This window comes from Balaenoptera ricei, chromosome 1 (genome assembly GCF_028023285.1).
Source record: "Balaenoptera ricei isolate mBalRic1 chromosome 1, mBalRic1.hap2, whole genome shotgun sequence".
Taxonomy (NCBI): Eukaryota; Metazoa; Chordata; class Mammalia; order Artiodactyla; family Balaenopteridae; genus Balaenoptera; species Balaenoptera ricei.
The window spans coordinates 16,005,045-16,032,019 of NC_082639.1; the positions used below are offsets into that span (position 1 = coordinate 16,005,045).

General features: G+C 37.2%; 1 protein-coding gene across 12 annotated transcripts in view; it reads right to left on the reverse strand.

The window, feature by feature from the left end:
- The window catches only part of EIF4G3 (eukaryotic translation initiation factor 4 gamma 3), a 399,095-nt gene that overhangs the window by 21,913 nt on the left and 350,207 nt on the right, over positions 1-26,975 (reverse strand). For all 12 annotated transcript variants that reach the window (XM_059915394.1, XM_059915429.1, XM_059915351.1 and 9 more), the window contains 9 exons: positions 24,481-24,575; positions 22,486-22,579; positions 21,358-21,475; positions 19,647-19,867; positions 17,553-17,671; positions 13,436-13,608; positions 7,979-8,104; positions 6,725-6,806; positions 4,465-4,563 (listed from right to left, as the gene is read on the reverse strand). In XM_059915394.1, coding sequence (XP_059771377.1) covers positions 4,465-4,563; positions 6,725-6,806; positions 7,979-8,104; positions 13,436-13,608; positions 17,553-17,671; positions 19,647-19,867; positions 21,358-21,475; positions 22,486-22,579; positions 24,481-24,575 — 1,127 coding nt within the window. The remainder of the gene's footprint in view (positions 1-4,464; positions 4,564-6,724; positions 6,807-7,978; positions 8,105-13,435; positions 13,609-17,552; positions 17,672-19,646; positions 19,868-21,357; positions 21,476-22,485; positions 22,580-24,480; positions 24,576-26,975) is intronic.

Genomic DNA, 26,975 nt, shown 5'->3' on the forward strand with positions numbered 1-26,975 from the left:
TAACAATGCCAGAAATTTCATTACCAAAACAATTAGTAAAAGAGTGTATCTGTTGTGAATACTGAAGATGGATTTTCATCATAGTAAATTAGTGCTGAATCAGTGATTCCTGACTGACTGAGCAATTTCAATTGCCCTGTTTCCAAGTTCACTGACTGATTCTTCTGCCTGCTCAAACCTGCTGTTGAAAGAGTCTAATTTTTCATTTCAGCTATTATCATTTTTCAGTTTCTACTTGGTTCCTTTTTATAATTTCTACCTCTTTACCAGTATTCTCAACTTGTTCGGTTCATCATTCTGATTTCCTTTATTTCTTCGTCCATGGTTTTCTTCAGCAACTTGAGCATATTTAAGTCAGTTAAAGTCCTTGTCTAGTATTCCCAATGTTTGGGCTTCCTCAGGGATGCTTTCTGTCATTTTCTTTTTTTCCCCTGTGAATGAGCTGTATTTTCCTGTTTCTTTGAATACTTTATAATTTTTTGTTGAAAACTAGACAGTGTAATGTAGTAAGTCTGGACATCAGATTCTCTCCCTCACCCAGTATGATGTTGCAGTCATCTGTTTAGTGACTTTTAGACAAGGACTATATTCCTTCTCATATATGGGTACTGAAGTCTCTGATCCATTATCTCTGCAGTCAGCCAATGACCTTTCAGAGATTTCAGTGAATGCCTGGATCCAATGAGAAAAAGAGAGGGGTGTGGGGGCGTGGGGAAGACATAAATGTGTTCTGTTTAAGTTCTTTGACAGACCCCATCCAAGAAGTTGCTTCAGGGTGAGGAGCTGAAACGACATCAAGGTCCTGCACAAGATACTCGGTGAACTGCTAGGCAGGTTAAAAGACACAACACCAATCTTCAGAGGACAAGGTCTTTACTGCTCAACATGGCGCCAGAAAGAAGGTGCTACTGTCTCCTCAGCTGTCTGTCACAAAGCTGGGGGCTGATAGCTTGCTTTCTATGCAAAACACCAAAATCACTGGAATTTACCAGACTCTTTTTTTCATCAAGCATCCTCCTGGTGTTGGTAGTGCATGTGTTCCACTCCATAATTCCAAAATAGCTGATTCTAACAGACCTTCCCAGCTCAATAGTTGTTGCAGTGGAGGGACTAATTCTGGACCTTCTTACTACATCATCTTCCCTCCATCCATACACTGATTTTTAAATTTTAAATTAACCTTACATTCCTGTGATAAAACCTACCTGGTTATGATGTATTATCCTTTTTATATACTGTTGCATTTGATTTGTGAAGATTTTGTTGACAAGATTTTCTCTGTGTTAATTAGGAATACCGGTCTATAGTTCTCTTTTCTTGAAATGCCCTTGATTTTGTTATCAATTTAATGTTGGCCTCACAGAATGAGTTGGAAAATAAGTCTCTCCTGTTCAATGTTTTGGAAGAATTGGTGTAGAATTCTTTGCAGAATTGGCATTATTTCTCCCTTAAATGTTGGGTAGAATTCATCAGTGAACTCACCGGAGCCTGGAGTTTTCTTTGTGAGAACGTTAACTATTTCAATTTCTTTCATAGATATTCAGGTTATCTATTCTTCTTCTTGAGTCAGCTCTAGTAGTTTGTGTCAAGAAATTTACTCATTTCAACTAAGTTGATGTATTTATTGGCATAAACATTATTCGCAAAATTCTCTTACCTGTTGTTATGTGTAGAATCTATACAATGTCACCTCTCTCATTCTTTTTATTAGAAATCTGTGCCTTCTCTTTTTTATTTTTCCTGATTAGTCTGGCTAGGGGTTTATCAATTTTATCTTTTCAAAGAACCAGCTTTTGACTTCAGTGACTTTTCTCTACTGTTCTTCTGTTTCACTGACTTCTGCTCTGATTCTTGTTATTTCCTTTTTTCTATTTACTTTGAGTTTTATTTGCTCTTCCATTTTCTAATTTTGTAAGGTTGAAGCTGAAGTTACTGATTTGTGACCTTACTTGTTTCCTACATACAGGTGTTCAGTGCTAAAAATTTTACTCTAAGTATGGCTTTAGTTGCATCCCACAAATTTTGATGTGTTGTGTTTTCATTTTCATTCAGTACAAAATATTTTTAAAATCTTTTATGATTTCTCGTTTGACTCACGGGTTATTTAGAAGTGTGTTATTAAGTTTCTAAATATATGTTGCCCTTATCCTTAAAGGTTAGTTTATTTGGAAGTCAACTCTAGATTAACTGATATTTTCTCAGCACTTTAAGATTATTCCAGGACTTCCCTGGTGGTCCAGTGGTAAAGAATCTGCCTTACAATGCAGGGGACACGGGTTCGATCCCTGGCCAGGGAACTAAGGTCCCACGTGTCATGGGGCAACTAAGCCCATGCGCCGCAACTACTGAGCTCGTGCGCCTCAACTAGAGAGCCTGCGTGCTGCAAACTACAGAGCCCACACGCTCTGGAACCTACACGCCACAACTACAGAGCCCATGCACCCTGGAGCCTGTGCGCCACAACTAGAGAGAGGCCTGCGCTCCGCAACAAAGAGCCCGCGCGCTTCAATGAAAGATCCCATGTGCCTCAACTAAGACCCGATGCAGCCCCCCCCCCCAAAAAAAAGATTACGCCACCATCTTTCATTGTTATCTATGTATACTTTGATAACAATTGGCTTTCATTGTTGCTATTGCAAAGTCTGCTTTTCCTTTGTAGGTAATGTGCTCCTTCTTTCTAGCTACTTTAAAATCTTTTTTTGCTTGTTTTTGACATTATGCAGTTTCACTAAAATGTAACTATCCTATGTAGTATACATAGCTTTCTATATAGATTCATATATTTTTCAGTTCTGGAAAAGTCAGCCACAGTGTCTTCAAATATTGCCTCTTCTCCATTCACCCTATTTCCCCTTCTAGGACTCCAATTGGACACACGTTAGACTTTCTCATTCTATCCTCTAAATTTCATAACATCTCTTAGAATTCTGTCTAGTTTCTTCTCCTTCTTTTTTTATATCTGCCCAGTCATTTTGACTACTCTCTTCATGTTTGCTCATTTTTGTGATTCCCTCTTTTTAAAGTAATGTTATTTTATACGCTGAGTGATGATTCCATTATCTCACGTCTTTGGAGTCTAAATCTTGCACTTATTGTCTGTTTACTGTCACTCATGGTTACCTGTTTCGTTATACGTTAAATGAACTCTCAGTATTAACTCATATATTTAGATAATGTTAATTTGTAGAAAGTAAGAGCTTTATAGTTCTTGAGTATAGTTTTCTCCAAAGAGCATTTTGGTTTGCTGCTTCTTGGAGCCAGGGTAATATTGAACTAGGACCGTTTCAAAACATCTTCAAGATCTCTGGCAGCGCTTATAGGCAACACACCCTTTACATGTGCTTACTGCTCAGAGTCGATTTCATCTTTGGCTTTTTTCCCCCTTATTCGTTTTGTTACTTGGGAATTTCTTCCACTTTTTATAAGCCCAGCTATGCAAGATAAATTATGCCTTATGTAGGTTCTTATTATCATGGCAGGAGTGCTCCTCAGTGTATCTAGACTACAACCAAAAGGAAGCTAAAGTCCACAGTTAACCTAATGTCTTTATCCAGCTTAAATATATCCAGCTTAAAATATACTTAAAGTCATTTTCAGATTGCTTTATTATTTTCTTTTTACCTAAGAGTGATTTTTTTCTTCTTATTGCCGATTTTGTTGGCTGTCTTAGCATTTATTTTCCTCAGGTGTTTTAGGATTCTGACTTGCAGGATCATTTTGAGAGGAAGTTTTTTTGTTTTGTCACTCTTCTTTTTATGGTTGCCTCTATTTGATCCCCCACAATTCTTTACTTAGGACCAGATTATATTGACTATGGAGCCGTCTGCCTTGTTGTGGATTTCTGAATCCAGTTACCAAGTCAGTAGGCAGCTTAGCTAAGGTTCTGCCTATAAGACTATATCTACTTCCTTGTATTTATTTATCGAGTTTCCACTCAGTGACATGCAGTAAGCCTGTCTCCAATCTTCTACCTTGAAAGGGGCATCTAGACCCTATTACTCCACAGAAATAACTTCTACCTGTCTCTATTTGCTTTCAGACCCAGAGCTCAGAAGACTTGCTGCTTTAGCCCTATTAACCCTGCTTTATTTATCAATTTCATTTCTGGTTCATGGAGACGTGTAGCTTGTTTTCTAAGTGTGGCTAAGTCCTTAAATTTTTCTTTCCTTTTTTATCTATCATCTAATGAATGCAAAGACAAAAAGCTACGATGTTGTTAAAAGTTGCCTGGTGAGAATCGGGATTGATTCTGACGAGAGATCAGAAAATATTTGTCCGTAGGAATCACAAGGTTTTTTTTGGGTAAAGTGGCTTTAAAGCATGGACTTACAATGACATCTTGACCATGATTCCTATTTTGGTCTAATTTTAATAACTGGAATACTAGTACAAATACCTTTATCTCCTCTAAGAAACAGACCAACTACGATCAAACAGGAAGGTACAAGCCTTGCTCTTACTCACCTGCTCCAAGAGAAAATTATGTACATCTTCCCCTTCTGGTAAAAATTCCTTCCAGCTGAGGTCAGCCTCCCTCCATAAGGCTCCCACTTTCTTATGGCTCTAAAACAGAGATTAAGTCCAATCCATTTACTTTTACATTGGAAGGAGAAAAAGAAGTCAAGAGTACAGAAGTTTGAAGGAAGGCTAAAAAACTGAAACTTTTCCTTGCTGATATGAAGTTAATTTCTTAGGACTCTTAGCTTTCAAACTGAGGTGTCTGAATGTTCATAAATGTAATGGTAAATGAAGTACAGTTGCTTAACGTTCAATAATTTCTTCTACCAGATGACTAATCTGGGGATCTGCAAGCTGGTGTTTGGGGTTTATGAATATAATCACCTAAAAAGAATCCAATTCACAGAGCTTATAAATTCAAAACTGTCTCTTTTCCTGGAGAGTGCTATATGCATCTGCTATTAAAGCCATTCAATAAGCCTCCCTGGAGTCCCTCTTCAAAGTAGATTATGATTATGCTACCTAACATGAGAATAACTAAGGAAGTCATTGCTCCTGATCAAGGAATGAGAATTATTTCAAGGGCAAGAAAAAGTGGAAGGTTGAGCCCAAGAAACAACAGAGAAGAGCTGCTGTCAGGTGGAAAACTGATGAGGAGATACAAGTCCACTGCCTGAACAAAATCACAGTGATAAAGGAAAATGTCAGGCTTTGAGGCTGCAACTGTCATCTAAGGAACATGTACTAGTTATTTCACAGACTAACTTGCCCAAGGTATAGCTGATAACCTGGCAGAGTCAGGATTTAAACTCAGGCTAATTCCAGAGCTTATATTCTATGAGAATTTTGTTTTAGTTAGGAGAAGTGAGAATTTGCTTTCTGTTTATACAAATAAAAGTTAACAAGAATTTGAATTTTAAGGACTAAAGTCAAGTAGGTAGAAGAGGAGAAAATTCTGGAGCTACAAATTAGGGTTCAATAAAAACTTTAGTGCCATCAAGCAAAGAATATTAAGAACAAATAGATAATCAACTAGAATTAGAGACGAGACTGTTTAGTACACCTATCTATGAATAACTATTACACAAGTAAGTATAATAGTTTAAGTCAGAAATCACTCTAAAATTTTCATACGTGAGTTGTTTTGTTTTGACGTTTCTCACCCCAGGAGTTACATCACCTTTGTGAAGCTACACCACTTTCCCAAATGTCTTAGACCTCTAATATAGCACTGACACTCTCTTTTGAAACTATTGGTTTAGATTTGTTTGTCGCCCTCTCCAGTCTATAAATTCTTTGAAGGTTTAGCTATCTTTGCAGACTAAAATCCTAGCATAGAGCTTTGCAGAGAATTATGCAGTATTTATTAAACTAAAATAAATGCAACTTTAAGATAGAAATTCACAATCCTGCAGAATCATTTTTACCACCTATTTCTTTTTTTGCCATTAAAAAATTTATTTTATTGAAGTATAGTTGATTTATCATGGTATGTTAATTTGCTGCACAGCAAAGTGATTCAGTTATACATATATATACATTATTTTTCACATTCTCTTCCATTATGGTTTATCACAGAATATTGAATATAGTTCCCTGTGCTATACAGTAGGTCCTTATTGTTTACCCATTCTACATATAATAGTTTGCATCTGCTAATCCCAAACTCCCAGTCCATCCCTCCCCTACCTCCCCCACCCCCACCCCACCCCGGGAACCAAAAGTCTGTTCTCTATGTCTGTAAGTCTGTTCCTGTTTCGTAGATAAGTTCATTTGTGTTGTATTTTAGATTCCACATGTAAGTGATATCAATATGATTTTTTTTACCACCTATTTCTAATCAGATTACCTAGCCTGTGATCCAAAAATATTGTAAAATTAATCATTTTATGAATCTTATCTTTCTCTGAAAGCAGAGGAGTTTTAATTGAAATCTATTAAAAAGTATAAATAATATAGCCATTTTGTTTCAAGAGAAGATAAAATCATTAGCCACAAATAAAATACATCTTGAGATTCTTTAGAATTGTACCAAATCTGAGATTAGATAATTCTTTCCCAAATTACAAGAAAACAGAAGGACAAATATACCTTTGGAAGAAACTAGATTGAACCAGAAACCTCACTTTTTTTTTTTTTCTTCAAATAATAGAAGTTAAGAGAGTTACATGCACAGTGATACCTAAGCTTTTCACGGATAACCCAAGACCAAAATCACTACACTTCCCAATAGGCTGCTAAATCCAACACTCAGTTTAACACTCACCATTTGTTTGCATAGAAGGTGCAATATTTCAGAAAGCAAGACTCCAGCTCTTCCAACAGGAAGTAAAGGTTTGCTAAATTCTCTGTAAAAGATAGGAGTAGTGATTAAGTACCTCTGAACAAATTCTCTGTTCTAGAACAGTATGCAAACAATGTGTGCCGAAAGAACAGATACTGTGCAACCTAAATAATACTGGGCAAGCCAAAATTCCAGAACATCTCTAAGTAATAATTTTCGGAAGTAGTTCAGAGACTTCAGGTTCACTTTACGCTTCATGGGGAAGCTGGAAAGAGACTTTAGAATTCCTGGGTTTTGCCTTTTTCTCTAACTGCTTCAGTGACAGAAGCAATGCAAAGATAAGTCTCACTTAACAATCTGTTTATTTACATGAGCTCCACCTTAAGCCGAAAGAAGAGAAGCACCTTAGGTAGCAGGGAGTTGTGAAGCTTAGCTATGAAGTGTTTTTAAGAACGGAAGCTTTTCTTTAGAATACAGATGAAACAGAAAGGAACCAATTTTCTCACAGTCTATATCAGTATTTCCCAAACTGTGTTCCACAGGATATCAATAATTATTCCTCAAAAAACGATTCTACAGTCAATTAAGTGAAGCACTGCTGACTTAAACAAAGCTAAAGTTTTTATTTGTTGCTTGGTTTTACTATAGGATTCTCATAACCTTTAATGTGCTATAATACGCTTTGTGAATCTCAAAGAAAAGGGACACAATAGTATGTAGAGTTTGACTATGTGAACAGCTTTGGGGGAAATACTAATGTTTTGAAGAAGAGTTTGGGAAATACTAGTCTACACAATGTAGCAACAATTTCCCACTCACGTCCAAATCTAGAAATGCCTAAGAGCTCAGCTCCTTTTAAAACAACCTGAGCATGTGCTATGCAGGTACCACAGTCTGAAAGTTACTATGTGGAACTATAACTTCTTACAGCATTGGAGCAATGAGAGACATAAAAGTCAGATTAACATTAAGCTTCCAGGAGCAATCACCTTCCAATTACATGATTCTGGAGCCATATCTAACCTTAATGGACCACAGGGCTATTATATCCCCATCACTTCTCCAATTTAGAAAAATATAACATTTTTATACTGAAATTAAAAGTCTTAAAGAGCCACAGGCTGCGTGTGAGAGTCTTCAAAAGCACTACAGCAAGAGCACTATGCTAGAAAGCCAGCTGGTAAGCTCTGAGTCATTTTAACTGGATATACATCAAAAGAAACAAGTATAACTTACATGATAAGTTCTCTCATGGAGATTCCGCCTTCTTTTAACATGGGGGTCACCAGTTCAGCAAGGTACAACCAAATATGGGGAATATCAATGGCCATGTCATCTGCCAATTCCAATGTTTCTGAAAAACTGAAAAAGAACAGGAAAAAAATTCACATGCAAATGTAATTCAAAAGTTAACATTAAATAAACAGACCATAAACCAGTCAACAAATACCTATTAAACAACTACTATGTTCGGTACTCTTCTAGGCATCAAGTAAACAAGTTTTTGCTCTCAAAGAGCTTATATTAGTGTGGGGAGGAAAACAAAACAACCAAAAGCCTATTTGCAGACAGGGCTAATTCTCTGAAGAACATGAACTATGGTACTAGGCTATCCCTAGAGGGTGATCAGAAAATACCTCTGTATGGAAGTGACATCTGAAAGACTTAAATGATGAAAATGGGGCAGTTATATGATGTTCTAGGGTAACAAGCTATTCTATTTACTCCCCCACTATAAATAGTTCACCACAGTTGAGTATCATATCCTCTGAGTCAGTCAGAAGCACTGACTAAAAACTTAGTGTAATGCAGACCAGACACAAGGAGAAGAAAAGACAAAAATCCTTGTCAATGAGGAGCTTACAATGGGGAAGATAACTGGATGGATACAAAAGAGCCTGACAACATTACTATATAACATCGTCATTACGACATGTTACAAACTGTTCGACCTCTAAAGAAAAGCTAATGGTTTCAGGCTTTCATGCTATGGAATATTTCTCAATGTGAAGTAAAATAAATGGAATTTCTATATAAAATTTAGAAACACCAAATACAAAACATCAGCACAGTCTTATTTAGGCTGAAAATCATAGCTATTCATTTTAAGTATAAAAACATAACTCAAGACTTTGTTAATCGTTCCAATATAGAGCACATTAAAAAGTCCAAAAACAAAAGTGAATTAAACTATAGGAGACATATACATAATTACAAGGAAATACACATAATCAGAAGGAAAGGGCGAATGAATGAAGGGGCCAAGAGCAGGTGGTATTAGTCTTCCTATCCTTTTAGATCTCTGCACACACAAAATGTGTGCTTTTTCACTGCAATTCCAGTTTCTAGCCAGAGTGTGCCATTCTTTTTACCTACCTCAGAGGCCTACACAACACTTTTTCACTTAAAAACTATAAGGCAGGGTCCCTTTTCCTGAAGGTGCCATTTCAAAACAATTGACAGCTCAGCCACATTATCTAACTCTGGGCTTCATGAATCCTTAATGACAATTTTGTGACCTCACAGCTTGCAATTATTTGACATCTATTTGCTATACAACAGATTCTTGACTGTTCTCTCATTATGTCCACTTTCAGCTCGGTTAATGTGCCAATGATGGAACATCATCTGGCCGGGCTCCAGGATTTCTGGGTTGATCACCTGTAATGCCTATTCATGTTCCATGGGTTAGCGGTATAGATTAAACTGTTTAATGAGTCCATGAGACAACCGTAGCCGTCTTGGTCTTGCAGCAATGTATCTGCTCTTCTTTTCATCTCATATTACAACAAAGAGATACCCATATTCTTGCCCCGGTTTTCTACTTTCTTGATTAGTCAGTTTATCATGGTATAATTTGCAGAACACAATCACTGATCAAATCCATACTGCTGATAAAAAAAAAATATTTGGCTGAACATAGGATATCTGAAGCAAAAGCTTGTAAGAGACTTATTTCTCTTCAGATTTACAGTTCCTAAATCCTTTTGTACGATTTTAAAAGAAAAATCCTAGGTGTGCAGAAGCTGCTAGATAATTATCTTTATGTCTTTGGACTACTACCTAGCCTGTAACAATGCCTTGCATAATATATTATATATTATATATATTCTGAATGTATATTATGCCTTACATAATATACATTCAGAAGCTGGCTGAATAAATGAAATAGAGCTACACCGTAGCCTTGCTTCTTGGCATGTAGTGACCACCACACCCACTAAACTGCACTTCCGTGAGGTCCACAAGTGGGACTTAGGACATCCCTTCCCCCATTTCAACTACAGAAACTCTACTTTTATTTACTTTATATATTGGGTTCCTGTCTAAAATTTAATTAAAGAAAGCAATACATTGTTAAAAGTTAGAAATATATTTTTTAATTCAGTAAAGTTCTGATTAGACATCTGCTAAAAAAGGCAAAATAATCTACCGCAATTGGAAATGATATTGTCAAGCAGCATCTTCTACAATTTGCATTATGATAACTTAATAAAAATATAAATCTTACTGTAGATAATCAAAGAAGAAAGAATGAAGACATCTCAAAATCAGACTGGTCAAGTATTATTATGACTGATCATTAGAGAATCTAACTACAGGTAAAAGGAAGAAATAAATAAAAAGGTTTAAAAAGCCAGTACCATCTTCAAAGGAATACCACAAAAGAGAATATTTAAACTAAATCTTACCTATGTGAGCAAATGGGGTCTTCGCTTGCTAACTAGCACCTCTACCATTTTGCATATGGAACTTAGTCTGCTTGTCCATGTAAGTGCCAAATAGTATCTTTTTACCAAAGCAGAACTGCCTTAAGTGGCAAGAAAAGTTCCAAAAAAGTAATCAAAAAAGTTCCAAAAAAGTAGCCAAGGAGGAGATAAGAATTTCCTTTCCAATAAGCATCTCCCAAAATGAAATATTAATATATCAAGATTCCTTGAAGGGCACATATTTTATGTCTCTAGTCAACTCCAATTTTTACTGTCCTGTTTTTCATTTGTTTATTACACTTTCAAAGAGATTCCAATTCCATGGTGAACACTGAGCTACACTCAACTACTTTTAGTAGACAGTTTTTAAAAAGAAGTCTTCTGAGGCCATGATATTAAATGACTGTACCACACTATTTGAAATGCACCTACACAGTAATGTGCCCACGTACCTACCTATCTAATCTGCATCATAAAGTATTTAGATTCAAGTCCTGAAATTTCCAAGAGGATGGCTTGATGTTGTGGAAATGTTATTTATATACAGCAACTATTATGCTCAGAGTTGATACAGCATCTTGTAAGGAAAATTCCAAAGGATCTAAGCTTTATTTATAAACCACCTGACACAAAGAGCCTATCTGAAATTTCTGTCTAGTCTATCTTACTATTTAAGTAGCAGTGCATGCTTTGGGGAACTGTAGGAGAAGGGGCAGATTGACAGTTGGAGGTCTTCTCCTTTGTTTTCCAGAACCATCACAGCTTTAATGACTGCTCAGAAGTTGGCATCTAAGCAGTATCAACATCCAAGAAAGCTGACCTTGTGCTCCTCCACAGCGCTATGTAAGGACACAGATCTTTGGATACTGGGACTAAAGAGACAGAAGACAGGGCATTTCTGTGGCTCCAGTGAAATGTGCCTCTCTGGACAATATGATCTATTTATAACTTAGGCTTCAGAAGCAATTGGGAAACTACGATCTACTTGCAAGAAGGCTCTTGGTAAATAATAACCAAGAGGCTATCTCTTTGTTTCCACTGTGCCAGGCCTCTGCATTTAGAAAAGAACAGGGGTCTTCATAGGGCTCTTGGTCTAAGGATGGTTAGGTCTAACTAAGTATCAAAAGCTGGGCCTGAAGCCGCTGCATTATCACAAGCTGCAGAGGAAGGAGGGACAGAGAGAGATGAAGTAGTTACCGAGACACAGAAGTGTTCATCTCATTTCTGGTCTAAATAAAAGGCTGTGGTTGTGGTTGTACTGCCAGCAGCGGCGACAGCACCACCATGAAAGTGTGGACACCATGTCTGGATGTGACACTTTTTCCTCAGGGAATCCCACAAAGAGAAATGAAAATGTGTGAGGTAGCTTAGAAACCAAGCTAGCACCTCACAAGTTCAATTAAGGCCAATGAAGCTAGAACACACTCCTTTGAGGGCTTTCCAGGTATGAATCAACTTCTGAGTATAGTTTGAAGAGAGACAGAAAATGGTAAATAGTAATCTAGCATTCTCATTTCCAAAACTTGCTGGTGAATATATCATAGTATCTGGTAAAAAGCAAATATTTATAAATTAATACAATAGGTATTACTGAAACTATAGCTTCAAGTTGGCTAGGGGCAAAACTCAATGTGTGAGGCTGTAAATACCCTCATTTGCTCTTATTATTTACACTGGCTGGTTACTGGAGTGAATCTCATATATCTCTTTTAAAACTGAAAAAACATCCTGGCTTTTAAAGGCCAACAACCATAGCAACTTTTGCCAAAGTTTCTTACTAATAAGTTAACTGGGTCAGATGGCCTTAATCTAGTCAAGTCACTGAATCAAGAGAAATCTAGCTCATTGATGAAGGATAACTTCTTAATGATCCTAGGAACAAATATACATCTTCTGGGACCTTGAGGACAATGTCATCATTCCTTACAAAATCAAATGAATATTCCTAAGTACATTCGACCTTGGCATTTAATGGTTACACTATTCTAAGAGGTTGGCCATATTTGAAAGATATACAGTGATCACCACCATTTAATTTACAAGAACACAAAAAAGATTGGCAAAGAAGACTTACAATGAGAAAAATAACTTAAACAGTGCAGAATTCTTACGGCCATCCCGCTCAACGAGCATATACCCCGAGTGAGTATGAGTTGTGAGATTTATCCCATCTGACATTTATCCTTCAGGAGGTCTTAGTTCCTTTTCTCTTAGAAAGTGGGTACCTGTCAGTCCTGGGTGTGGTTCTATGTTTACCTTTGCACAACATGGCTCCTAAAACAAAATTTTTTACCATATGCAATTTTCGCCTTAAATATTGATTTTAGAACATAAGCCTGGGCAAGATTCTGTGATTGTACCACAAAGAACCTGACCCATGCATTTGTGATGATCACAAAGATAATCAGAACCTGATCCAATAAGGATATAACACAAGTGACAGCCAGGCTTCATCAAACCAGCCATCAAGAGAAATCATAATGAAACCAACTTGGAATAAACTATATCATTAACAACTTGGGAGTTACATATGCTTCTATGGGGGTACAGTGAACAGACAAGCACTTCCTGTCCAAAATGAACCAGGGTTTACTGAAAGAATAAGGCTTTTAGGTTTAAGTTAATTTTCTCACAAAGAAAAGCTTTTTCCTAGAGAACATGCAGGGGTTTACATATAAATGGGCTGATGAGCTCAGAGCTTCCCGACAGTTAAGGGGGTCTCTGCTATCTTACCTACATCATAATATATGTCTAACAACTAGATACAGAAAATCAGAAAATAACCATTATGCCCTAGCACAATCTATACAATGCCATCATATCAACCAACATATTATCAATATAATATACATCAACATATTATGGTAGATACAGTTTTAATCTACGGAAACAGCTAAACACTTAAAAAGATATGTACTTTTAAAATTAAAGACTACTTAAGAGCCTAGTAACTGAATACCACTCTCGAGTAGGATATACCGACCCTTTGAAAAAGTCCTGTTTGCTGAGTTTTTCTGACTGCACCAGCTGATACAGTAACTGGCCCATGTGATCCCTGGTGATCTGGCTCCTTTCCAGGGTGGACTCCACACCCATTCTCACAAACACATATAGCAGGCCCTGGGCATTCAGCTCTTCCACACACTGCATGGCTTCCTGTTCAAATAGCAAATAAAAGCTTACTCCAAAATATGGATAGAATTACCAGAGTGTAAAAATAAGTTTAAAATCTTTTACTTATGACAAAGTCAGTAAACAACTCTAAGAACAAGACAGTTTTCATATATATATATATATAGTTAAACATTAATATAGCTCAGTAAAATGCAGGCTAATATGGGCAATATTATTAGGCATATTTAAAAATAATAGTGCATCTTTATAAGGCTAATGTGTTTAGATTAACAATTTTATTAAAGATCACTCAAAGGACCAGAGGCAAAAATGTATTTTTCTACACAATATTTACCTACATTATGATCATTTTAAAACTGGAAATGGTATATTATGAAATAATATTTAAATAGAAATTCAATGTCATGATTCAAAGGCCTTAATGTGGCAACTGAGGTAATTCTGTTTGGGTATGTAATATTTGCAAAATCTTCAATGAAAAATGTCTTCCTTCATAGTAAAGTTGACATGGTTAGCTGAAGTACTAAAAATGTTTTAGGAAGATCTTGGGATGTGGGGCTTGTAAACTGGTCCTTACCATGGGATGATCTAGCTAGGTCAATATCTTTGATCTGGAGGATAAAAGCCTGGCAGCCAGGGTCACTGAATCACCAATACAGCAGTGTGCCTCCCTGCGCTCAGCTACCTCAACTTTGTCTGAGTCCAAAATCCTTTGGTTCAACATCTGAAGAGAGTAGCTCTTCTGAGGGGGAAGATGCATGTGAGAAGGGCAGCCTCCTGACTGAAGAAGGGAGTAAGGCATATCTGGGTGTCTCACTGCTATTTTATTTCCCCTCTGCTACTTTATTTAATACCTCCCACATCAATTTTTTATCTAAAAAATTTTCAAACTATAGAGAAATTAAAGAATAATACAAGGTACACCTGTATACCTTTACTTCAATTTAGATTCATCAGTTGTTAGCTTTCTTTCTCTTCATATATCCAAGAAATTTAACATTCATACAATAATGTCAACAAAAATATCTGATATATAGTACATATTCGAATTTCCACAATTGTCCCCAAATGTCTAATATCTTTTTTTTGTTGTTGCTCTAGGATCCAACTGAAACTCGACATCACATGTCATGATGTCTCTTCAGACTCCTTCTTTTTGGCCTTGCTGTGCGGCTTGAGGGATCTTAGTTCCCCAACCAGGGATTGAACCCAGGGCCCTAGCAGTGAAAGCTCCAAGTCCTAACCACTGGACCATCAGGGAACTCCAATTCCCGCTTTAGACTCCTTTAGCCTAGATCAGTCCTTTCTCTTTTTTGTCTTTTTATGACACTGGTACTTTTGAAACAACTGTCATGTAAAGCTGTTTCTTACATACACTTTTAACCAATCAGTCCTTCTGATTCCAGCCCCATCTGCACCTCACGCACATTCATGGTTTGCTCAGTAAATTACCATTCATCCTTCTAACTTCCAGAATGCTGCTGCTCTCTATTCCTTATGCTCTTTATCCTTGTGGGTTTTTACCTCATTTTAAGCCTATCATCGTCATTAAAAGACCTTTCCAGGAGAGAGTAAAAATGAATGCAAGTACTCAGTGCTCAGTACTAAACCTGAAGTGACTAAGTGTCTTCCAGTGAGTATTTAGTCACTGAATCTGCCTACCAGGCCAACTAACTACATCATGGAACTTCTAATGAGAAGCTTCTAATTTCACAGCAGTTCATAATCTTACCCTTCTCCCTGATTTTCTAACGGTTTGATTCTTGTTTTTGAGCTCTCAGCTGAAATGACACCTCCTATAGTCCCTGTGACCGCCCAATCACCAGCTATCATACCACCTAATTTTACTTCTCTGTACTATAACATTGTTTTTTTGTAGTAGTTGTTTATTTATTTTTAGGGCAGCTTTGTCTGTATCTCCCACTAGAACATAAACTCCATAAAAGAAACATAAAAACAGACTATGTTGTTCACTACATATACTACAATATTTCCAGGAAGTACTCCTTAAAATGTGGCTGGCACATTTCAGGTACTCAATACATATATGTATCACATAGGCTAAAAACACAAGATGTGGAGTCAGACAAACGAAGGTTTGAACCCTGGCTCTGCCACTTACTTACTATTGTATGAGTTTAGGGATGTAACTTAATCTCAGCTTTGACTTCCTATCATAGGGTTACTATGAGGATTGCATATAATATGTATATATTGATAGAAGCACTTGGCACATTGCCAAACACAAAACAAAGGCTCAATAAATATTAATTTATATTAGCACCTATTAAAATATTAGGGAAAAAAACTTCCTTAGAATGAGCTCTGTAAACCTTTAGCATGAACACTAATACCCTAAAGGTAATAAGAAAAAGTATAGTTTATGCTCTGAAGCTAGAAGCCTGGATTTGAATCCTGAGTCTACCACTTACCAGCAGTATGACCTAGAGCAAGTTACTTTACATCTTTGCACCTCAGTTTCCTTATTGTAAAAATGGCTATCATAATAATATTAATGTCTGGATGGTATTATGCGGATTAAATAAACTAATACACATAAAATATGGAGTAGCACCTGGCACATAGTAAGTCCTCACTACGTCCAACATTATCACCTGGTTCTTATTGCCACTCAGCAGCAGAGCTGCCTTGTACAATGCATAATGACATTCATGAGTCATAACTGACTCTGTCCCTTCCGTAGTGCAGGCTTGGTCTAGGGCTAAAGAATCTTCAAAGGGTCCTCCTGTTGCACCTAACACCTAAGTGTTACGAAGGTCTTTTTCTTCCTAAACCTCCAGTTCATCACAGGGTCCTACTTTTCCTCTTTCAAAGTATTTGTTGCTCACTGACTTTGTATATCCTTTAAATTATTTCTAAAGACAATCTCTACTGCTTTCTTCCTTACTGTTTCTGTTTTTCATCTTTTCTTAGTCTTTCCATTTTCTTCTTTCGCATTTCCCTACTTCCACATAAGAAAAAAGCTGTGCTGCCAATTTGTAAGAATACTCCTCGTTTTCCAGGAATCTATCAAATCACAGTATATGAAGTCAGTTCTTTGGCTCATTCCAGCTAATGTTCACTTATTTTTGTTGCATTTCCAAGGGTTTCTGCAAAGTATTCCTCTCCAACTCGCTCATGAGCAAAACTTCTTCCTACTTCTTGTTAATTTTGGACAATTTCAGTAAGCTTTTGCCAAAGCAAAAGTAGTTAATGTATCTGACAAATATTTTAACAGATAAGCCTTTGCTGACTCCAGATCCCTAAACTAGGCCTCATTATATGATCTCTCCTAAGACCCTATAGGTCTACTACAGTTTAACTATTTATGGAATTTATCTGTTTATGATCTGTCTCTAGCTTAAGACTATAGGGCTCGTGAAGTCAGGCAGTATGTATATCTTATTCACTGCTATCTTAAAATGAAGATCAAGGTGAAGGTTAAGGTTAAAGAAGGGCAAATGGAAAGCCACATCTTGAAATGTTTCACTTAGGCTGTCTGACCCTGGCATATTACTTACTCTTTTGTGCCTCAGTTTTCCACTTACGAAATAAAGAAAAAGTAATGTCAGCTGTACTTTAAAGTTAATATGAGAATGATGATAAAATGACTGTAAATATAATGACAGGTAATATATAAGGAGCCAGGAATTCCTCATAATGATAATGTGTTGTTTTTTGTTCATCAATATCAAAGTCAATTTGGTTACTCCATAGTGGGAATGGATTGATGCCCGTTCTTCCTTCCTAACCATTGATCTTGTGAACTACAGTATCAATTTAAAAGAGAGTACTTGGCCGAAATGCATCAAAGTTGTGCAAACCGAACTGTGCAGGGCTTGGATTACTCACTCTAAGTCTCGTCAGTTCACAATAACTGATTTATACCAGAACCAAGTTCCTCTGTCTCTTGCCACAGGGCTTTCTGTGTTGTTGTTGCTTTCTTTTTTAAAAATTTCGTTTACCTTAAAATCATTAATGTGTAGAAATTCATCAATGATAGATTTGGACTTTCTCTCCATCTCCTCCTCTGACAAGGCAGGCTTGTCAGGGACTGGCGTTGTTGGAATTTCTGGTTTCATTACTAGTGAGGATAAAAAAAGTGAGAAAGTAAAAACGACAAAAATTATCATTAAAATGGGAGGATTATGGTTGACAATATTTATGTGTTGCTACATTGTTTTTTTAGTAAAGGCATTAAAATAGGTACAAATTTGACAAAGCAAGCTACCTAAAAGCAGAATACAGAAACATTTTTTTAGAGTAGATATGCACTAAGTAACTTCATAATCCACAACAGCTACAAGGTATAGGGATATGATAAATTTTTATAATTAGAGTTTTGTTCCTTTCTGTATTTTTCTTCAATTGAGGTACAGTTGAGTTACAGTAGTACATTAGTTTCAGGTATACAACATAGTAATTCAACATTTTTCTAGATTATACTCCATTTCCTTTCTGTATTTTGATTCCTCTCCATTGCTTCTATGATGAAGAGCACATGAGGCCCACACAATTGTGCACAGAGCTGCAGCCACACCGGCCTTTGGCAGTTGCTTGAATACGCCATGGCTCCACCTACTAATACTTTGCTCACGGTGCTCCTCCTGTATGAAATCATCTTTCTCTCTGTCTCTCATCCGTCCCTCCCTGCAAACCTGTCTTAACTCCTCTTGGTCCTTCAGACCTGAGGGAAGCCTTCCCTAACATCCCTCTGTGTCAACTGTACTTAGCTCCTTTGTTAAGTACTCTCTTAGAACTATATTTCTTTCTTTCATAGCATTTTGCTCAGTTTGTATTTATATATCATCTTTCGTGGGGTTATTTGATAAAGTTCTTCCTGATCCAGCAGACTGAAGGCCAAGAGCAGGGATCGAGTACCCAGAAGTCACTAGGTGCTCAGGTGCATGTGGCAAATGAACAAATGGCCCAGACAATAAACATGCAGAGGGCAGCTGTGCTACATTATTCACTACACACAAGATTATGTTCATACCCTACTTGTTATGTTCTCAAAATAAACTAGCTCAGATTAGAAAGCCACATGTCCTTAAAACTAAAAGATCTGGGGTGGTGGTGGTGGGATGAATTGGGAGATTGGGATTAACATATATACACTAATATGTATAAAATAGATAACTAATAAGAACCTGCTGTATAAAAAATAAATAAATAAAATTTTAAAAAAAACCACTAAATGATCTGAAGTCTTTATCAGTTGGGAGAAGACATTTCAATTTGCCTGTGAAATCCATTTAGAAACTACAGTTGGGAGACACGATTTAAATAGCGAAACAAAATTGAAAGCTCGGAAAATGTTGTAAAACAACCAGTATTACTTCAGGATTAAGATTTAAAACTATTTTTCATCACTGTCATTATCATCAAGACATCTAATACCTTTTGCAAACTTTGTATTTATTAGGTAATGTCCTAAGTATTTACATGTATTAACCTCACTTTTAATCTCCACAACTCTACAGGGTTAGTACACTTATTATCCCCATATGACAGATGAGGACACTGAAACACAGATAGGTTAAATACATGAGGCAGTTTTTAGAGCACCATCTGAGTTGGTCCTCTAAGCACATACATGCTCAACATGTACAAAAACCACAGAGGTTCCAAGATGAAGGTAACTAAAGACAATCTGATACTTTCTCTTTGGTTTGCCCTGTCGTGGCTCAAGAGTGTCAGAATTTTCATACATTTGAGGGGCTGTACAAAGGACAGGCACTCTAATGCACACTGGGGTATAATTTAGGGAACTTCTAAGAAATTCACTGCTTAATATACAGCAAGAGGACCTCATCATCATCACTTTTAATAGTGAAAGGGGAAAATTTACAAATTGCTGAACAAAGGGATATCTGGGGAATGAGAACTATGTTATAAGATTATGAAGATACCCTTTAACTTTTAAGGCACTGGCGTGTGTGCTGTTATCATGTATTGATTCTGAAATCTACTCAGGCACAAAGTCTCCTTTGCATTTTTTCCCTTCCAAATTTAAGGGCCCAATCTTCACCTGTACCTGTTCATATAAAGCCTCTCACCTGACTCCCTGATTCTGCTTCGCTCAGCCTCGGTGCTGTTCCTGTCCACATCCATGCCTCCTGTAAGCTGCTTCACAGTCTCCAGCATCTCTCTCCGTTGCTCTTCTTGAGACTGATTGTCTAACAGGTCTTTACTGCTGCTGCCCCTCATGAAAGTGTTCGGACGAGCTGCTGCAGATGGAAGGGGCTTGTCATTCTTCTCCCTGCCCATGCTTCCACGACTTAAAAGACAAAACAACAATTTTCAAACTAAAGACCACCCCATCCACTCTGTATTCAAATTATAAAATAACACTAAGACTTTCTAAAAGTATGCAGAAGAATTTTTCACAGATAACTTTAGATGTGTGAGGCAACAATTATATTTCAAAGTATAATTATTTATATAAACAAGTAAAATCATGCTTTAAAGAGAATATTAAGATGTGTTCGACTTTTTTTCTTAAATGTTAAAGGGATACCACTTAAAAATTTTAAATGCCAATGGCAATTCCTTATTTAAATTAAAAATAATCTTTTAAGAAAAAAGAAGACAGTAATGAATGTATGAGCTAAATGAGTGAAAGGGAAACAGAGTACCAAAGGAACATGGTATCACAATCTTAAAAACTTTCAATGATACTTTATTTATTCAGAAACTTCAAATACATGGAAAATATTTGAGAACCAAGTAGTAGAAACAGTTTTTGAATAGCCAAAATCGCATACTTCGTTCATTTTAAGAGAGAATCTTCCTATCTTCCTACTCTTTTTTCAGACAATTCTAACCAGCTGGGCAAATAGGTCCTTGGCCCAGGGCAGATCAGAAACAGAGAATTTAAAAGTAGAAAAGAGGGACGACCTAGAGGAATGATAACGGTCTAACCACTATGAAAGAACATACACAGTACTCAAAAAGCAGGGCCATCAGGGGAAATCTGTGGCAGGGCAAAGAGCCACAAACACCTCAATAGCACAGCCGATGCTCAGTGGCAATCTATGTCATCGTTAAAAAGTTGACCTGTGCTATATTTTGTTTCAAAAGCCAAGAGAATAGTAATGCAGCTTAGAAAATCTACCTAGTTATACTGATTATAATAAAAAACAAAAATTTGAGAGTTTAAAGAAACTCAGCTCTAAAAGTGTTTACATGAAAAAATTTTATTCTCTGTCACTATATTACAGGTCCCCATCCACTCTCTGTAAACTAGTTAATGGAACACTTGACTGTATAAATCCTACAAAAATGAAAGTAGAAAGACAGTAGAATATAGAGAGTTGTGAAAAATAAAAGACAATCTCAAATATAACTCCAAGGACAGTGTGACAGAGAAATATACAGGTGGGCTGTTATGCCCTTTAACTCACAGCTTGAGAGTGCTAGGTTAATCTAGAGCATCCTGAGGCATTACCTTGGAGAGCCCTACACAAGCCTCCATGGCTCTTTGGGTGGGCCTGGCTTGCTTAGTAGAGCAAAGTATTAGATATTTGTCAGATAACTTGCCCTTCCCTTCCACCTCACCCTAAATCTATAATTTCCTTATCTTGGAGAAAATCAACTTTAGGGATGAAAGGAATCTATCCATAGGGATTATCATCATAATCTGTGTGTGTGTGTGTGTGTGTGTGTGTGTGTGTGTGTGTGTGTGTGTTGGGGGGGGAGAGAGAGACAGACAGAAACAGTCTGACAAGCAGGTCAGTCTTGAGTTAATGGGCAGACTGAGCATCTTACCTAGTTAAGGTCCGTCGGGAATCAAACTCTAAAGGCGTGGATGATGTAGACCCTGAGGGTGCTGGAGGTTGCAAAGCAGAGAATCTGTTTAAACTGGAAGCACTTGACCTTAAGGCATCTATAGGTATTGAGAAGTGAGAAAAAAATACAAAGCACATGACTAAAATGCAGCTTCTAATTGATCTGCCTCCTTGGGGTGGGGCCTGAGACTAGGCACTTCTAACCAGCCTAACGAGGTGTTACCAATCTCCTGGTCCACAGACCACACTCTCAGAAGCACAGTGTTAGAGGGATCTTGTATGCAAAAAAGGATTTAGGAATCTTTGTTCATTACAATCATTTGCTCCTTTAAAAATATAATTAAATTATCCTAAGTAGGGCATGGGAATGGTAAATAGAGGAAGGAAGGAGGCAAGCAAAAGCAAAACAAAATATTTCACTTAAAAAAGCTAACTAACATAAATGCTGTGATGTCATTTACATAAAATTATGGATGTGAGTTTAAGTGAACAATTTCTTTTCTAATTTAAAAGAAAAAAGGTCAAAATTACATAGTAGAAGGGAAATACGGGAAGGAGGTTAACAATGAAGTTTACATTTTTTCCACTGGTCTTTCTTTAGCTTTTAAGATGTGTTTGTAATGATCCAAATATTTCAGTCCTAAAGCCAAATCTCTCAAAATCTACTTTTGACAAAGATTTTGAAAAATATTTTAATCTAATTCTTTTTTCTTTTACAACTCCCTGAAATTAAATGCTTCTGGGTAATAACATTATTTTTCTCAGCAATATGAGTTTCCCTTTTTAACTTGGAGTCCCAGTAATTTTTCTAATTATATTGAATTTGTGAAAAATAACAACAGCAACAAAGGAATCAAATAGATTAAAGTTTTAAATAACCTAACTGAATTAAAAAAAAAAGTTTTTAAATATTCAAAATACCTAAGGATCCTTACTGAGGAGGAAATGCTCAAATTATGTTAGAGTGGGACACCAATAAATCCAGTCACGATTGATTAGTCTATAGATATTTTCCTAAAATTATTTATGAAATGACTGCAGAAAGCATTGTAAGGTGAATGCTAATAGACCACATGCAGGTTCCCAAGAAGGGACACTCCATACTTACCAGTCTCACTTGCCTTTGCTCCACCACTGCTGCCTTTTCCCCAACTGCCCAGCTGTGCTTTAGGTACCAGCTGAATTTTCTCATCAATTGTGGGCTGTAACATAAGTGACCACAAGTCAACAATAGGAAATATTTTAGAAGAACAGTTTACCTTTTTTTTTCCGTGAAATAAAACCAATTTCAGCAACAAAATTTTGCCTGGAATGCCCACATAAGAAACATAAATGGGAGCTGTTCACATTAAACTGGGATTCCCATCACCCCTGAAGGACTCACTGGAATCCAGCTTCCGCAAAATACAGTTAGAAACCACTGGTCTGGAGAATGCATTCAGATCCTCTAAGACGGCATGCCAATCTGCTAAACATAAGTAGTTTCTAGTGATTCCCCTCTTACAATAATGCCCAGGGATTTAAAAAAGGAAAAAAAAAAAAAAAAAAGGAGTACACAAATACTACAAAATTAACTCATTAATCTCTTCAAGTGACTGTCAGAAAACAGGTTGAAAGACACAAAGATTTCACATTTTAGCAAAGCCTAAAATAGGGTGGGGCAGGGAAGGAGAGGTGGAATAGGAGCATTCAATAAAGAGGCATAAGACAAAAGAGAATGAAATGTTAAGACAGGGAGTTAAGGTGCCTGATATCTCTCAGGTTTAACCCTCCCAGCACAACTTCAGTATAAATGAATACAAGTTACTCATAAAATGCACACTGCAACACAAAAGCTGTAAAGCAGCACCTTGTAACAAAGGTATTACTATATTCTGACAGTACTGTTTGCTATATGACAGTTAACAGCTAACAGTGAATTTGCTTAATGGTTTTGAACTTTTAATGAGATGTTTATATAGAGTACCTACAGTATAACTACCTGAATATATACATTTATTCTTTTTAATTTATATATTTTTCAAAATATTAAGGAAATAATGTTGTAGGCTTATCATAGTGCCCATGCACAGAAACAATATTGTAAAACACAGACAAATGATTTTGGTTAAAACTGTCTCTTGCTGGAAACGGAAGTGGATGGGAATCAAGTTGTATTCAGAAATGGAATTCCTTCTGAGACATAAACAACTGGAAGAATGTACCAGAATCTTAGAGAACAGGATCCCAGCTGATACATCAAAAGAGACCCAGAGAGGGACTGTTCTATCCTGAAGCAATGCCTTGACAAGACCATAAAGATGCAAACAACATAGCCCATCTTCTTCCATTTGATATTTTCAGCATTAGCTTTAGGTTGTCTTTATCCTACTGGCAGGTTGCCAATTTTCAGAACTATGGAAAGTATATTACAAGTAAGGATCAAACTACACTTGCAAGTGATTTGCAAAACTCACTGGGCTGTAGAAGTTTCCACTTTTACAAAATGTAATTCTACTTTCTCTATCTTTTCAAAGGTTCTTCATTCTACTTATAGTGATCAACTTCCACTGCTGAAAACATCTGCTAGGAGAAAATTCTTTCCTCTTACTGCCCATGGATTCTCAAGAGAAGGAAAGAGAATACATTAAATCTTTATCAGAGAATAATTTCTGGTAGGTCCTCTGTGATTTCTTTTATGCCTTGGATATAGCAAACCATTCATTCCTTTCATGATTAGACTTAGACAGGTACCTGCTTCTTTCTCAGAGCTAAGAATACACTGTATAAAAGCTTGCAATTAACTATGGCTTCTCAAGAATTTTTGTTATCATCTCTCTTATACTAAGCATCTCATACCTTTAAGAAGTAACCTAGTCACTTAGTAAGCCTTAGTAAACCTAATTAACCTAGTCCTCCTTAATAAACACTCATAGAAATAAAAGGACTAATGCCAGGACAAGTAGGTAAGAATACACTTACTGATGATGCTGACCTGTAGAAATGCATCTGCATTAAAAACCACCACCCCATAAAATCTGCAATATGGCTATTTTATATGAGAAATAAGTTTGAGAGCCATGTTCTGGGGCTGTTTGAAGTTGTGTTTAAATGTCACACTCACCTTAGTGATTTTCAGGAATTTTGAGGGGTCCAGTACCCGACTATTCTTGGCCCCTTGAACAGTGTTCCACCCACCTTCGTCCACTCTCTGGACACCTGCAGGGAAAACAGAGCGAGCCGCTCTCTCATCTGTCTCAAATCAGTTTGACAATGAAAGGGCAAGCAATATTTTCAACTCAGCAGCTCCAATCAAAACCCAGGAAAAAGACAAAAGAAATTGTAAAAGCATTGCTGACAGTCTCTTTACTACCCACAACATGAAAGTATCAAGTAGAAGTACTTTGCTTGTATCCATCTCCCATGAAACATTACTGACCTAGAAGAAACCAACTGATACAAATGAATAGGGATTTACTGCTAGACAAGGGAGGGCCAAATCTAATGTTTATAGAGATAATGATGAGAACATTTTGGGAGAGATCAGATGGAAATAATTTATTGCAAAGTTTATTTCACTTAATGGTGTCATATGACACACTATGCTTCAATCATCCCCCCAAAACCTGCTTCTCCAAACTTTCAGCCGCTGAGGCAGAAAACCTTGATTCCTCTTTCTCTCACTCGTCACACCTAATCTGTCAGCAAATCTTGTCAGTTCAACCTTTTCAATGTATTCAGCATCTAGCCCCTTCTTCTTTTTTTTCTTTTTTTAGAGTAACAGACCAACCAAGATGAACCACACCCTTTTTTTTAAAGGGAACGCTATTTATTTATTTATTTATTTAGGCTGTGTTGGGTCTTAGTTTCTGTGTGACCGCTTTCTCTAGTTGCGGCAAGTGGGGGCCACTCTTCATCGCGGTGCGCGGGCCTCTCACTGTCGCGGCCTCTCTTGTTGCGGAGCACAGGCTCCAGATGCGCAGGCTCAGTAGTTGTGGCTCACGGGCCCAGTTGCTCTGCGGCATGTGGGATCTTCCCAGACCAGGGCTCGAACCTGTGTCCCCTGCATTGGCAGGCAGATTCTCAACCACTGCGCCACCAGGGAAGCCCTGGTCCGTTCTCATCACTACCAACACTACAAATTTGGTTTAAGCCAGCAACACTCCTTGACTGGTATAAAAATATCGTCACTGGCTTCCCTGCTTTCACCCTCACCTGTTTTCATCATGGCAGCCAGTGTGACCCTAGTAAAGTGTGAGTTAGGTCCTGTCACTTCTCTGCTCAAAACACTTCTGTTATCTATTTCACTCTGAGAAAAAGACAGGTTCCTTATAAATGGCCTACAAACTCTAAATAATCTGGCCCCTGCCTCTCGGACTCAATGTCCTACCGCTCTCCCCCTGTGCCCTTTGCTCTAGCCACACTGGCCTCCTTGCTGATCCTTGAAAAGGCTGCTTCAGGGCCTTTGTACTTATTATTCCCTTTGCCTAAACCTTCTTCCCCAGATATCCACATGACTCATTACTTCATTCAGTCTTTGCTCAAACACCACCAAATTTTAATAGGCTGCCCAACCTCCCTATTTAAAACTGTAACCTCTATTCATCAAACCTTGCACTCCTACCCCCTCCCTCTCTGTTTTAGCTTTTCTATAGAACATATCTATCTGGCAAAACTGTATATTTATGTATTTGTTCCCCACCCCACCTCCCACTCCCCGTAAGATGTAAGCTGCATGAGGTAAGGGACTTCGTCTCTCCTGTTAAGTGACAAGCACTCAATAAATATTTATTGAATAAATGAATGAAAGACCACCAAACTGTCTATCCAAAAGCTTTTCCAATCCTCACATACTTCTTGATTTTCTCTTTGCTAAATGGTATTAATGATCATGAACAGGCTAGCTTATTCCTTGTTCTTGTGAAATGGAAAAGCACACTTTCTTCCCTGGAGGATTCATCTCTCAGAACTTCACTATGAGCTATACAGTGTCTGTGATAAATAAGGGCTAATGGTTATTGAGTATTTACTAGGTGGCAGTTGCTATGCTGAACACTTTACCTATATTAGCTCATTTCATCCTCACACAAATCCTAGGTACTATTATGTGATCAATTTTACAGATTAAGTGACTTGTGCAAGGTCATACAGCTAGGATGCAGGAGAGCTGAAATTCACACCAAGACAGCTTGGCTCCAGAGTCTATGCTCTCAACCTCTACACTAATATGACCCAGTCACTTAACTGATCACTTAACTGTACAGTGGACAAAATGAGCATTCTCATTTTGATGTCATCTTAGAAGAAACAGGCTTAAAAAAAAAAGATCATTTCCTTTCTGAAAAAGTTTTCCTCTTCCAATGTTCCTAAACTTAGTCAATAGACTTTCTATTTTCTCAGGTGTAAAATGCCTTCTATTTCATCTTTCATCTTACCTTCCTCCACATAGGATTTCAGGCAACAGCAACATTTCTGAGTTCAGTGTAGCCCTTGATTCATCATGTGAAGAGCAACAGACTCATTTTATTTATGTATCTCTAGGATGACATTACTCCTTTGGCTCAAAAACACACAATGGCTCCTTAATGTCAAATCAAGCCGAAAGTTCCTAATCTGGCT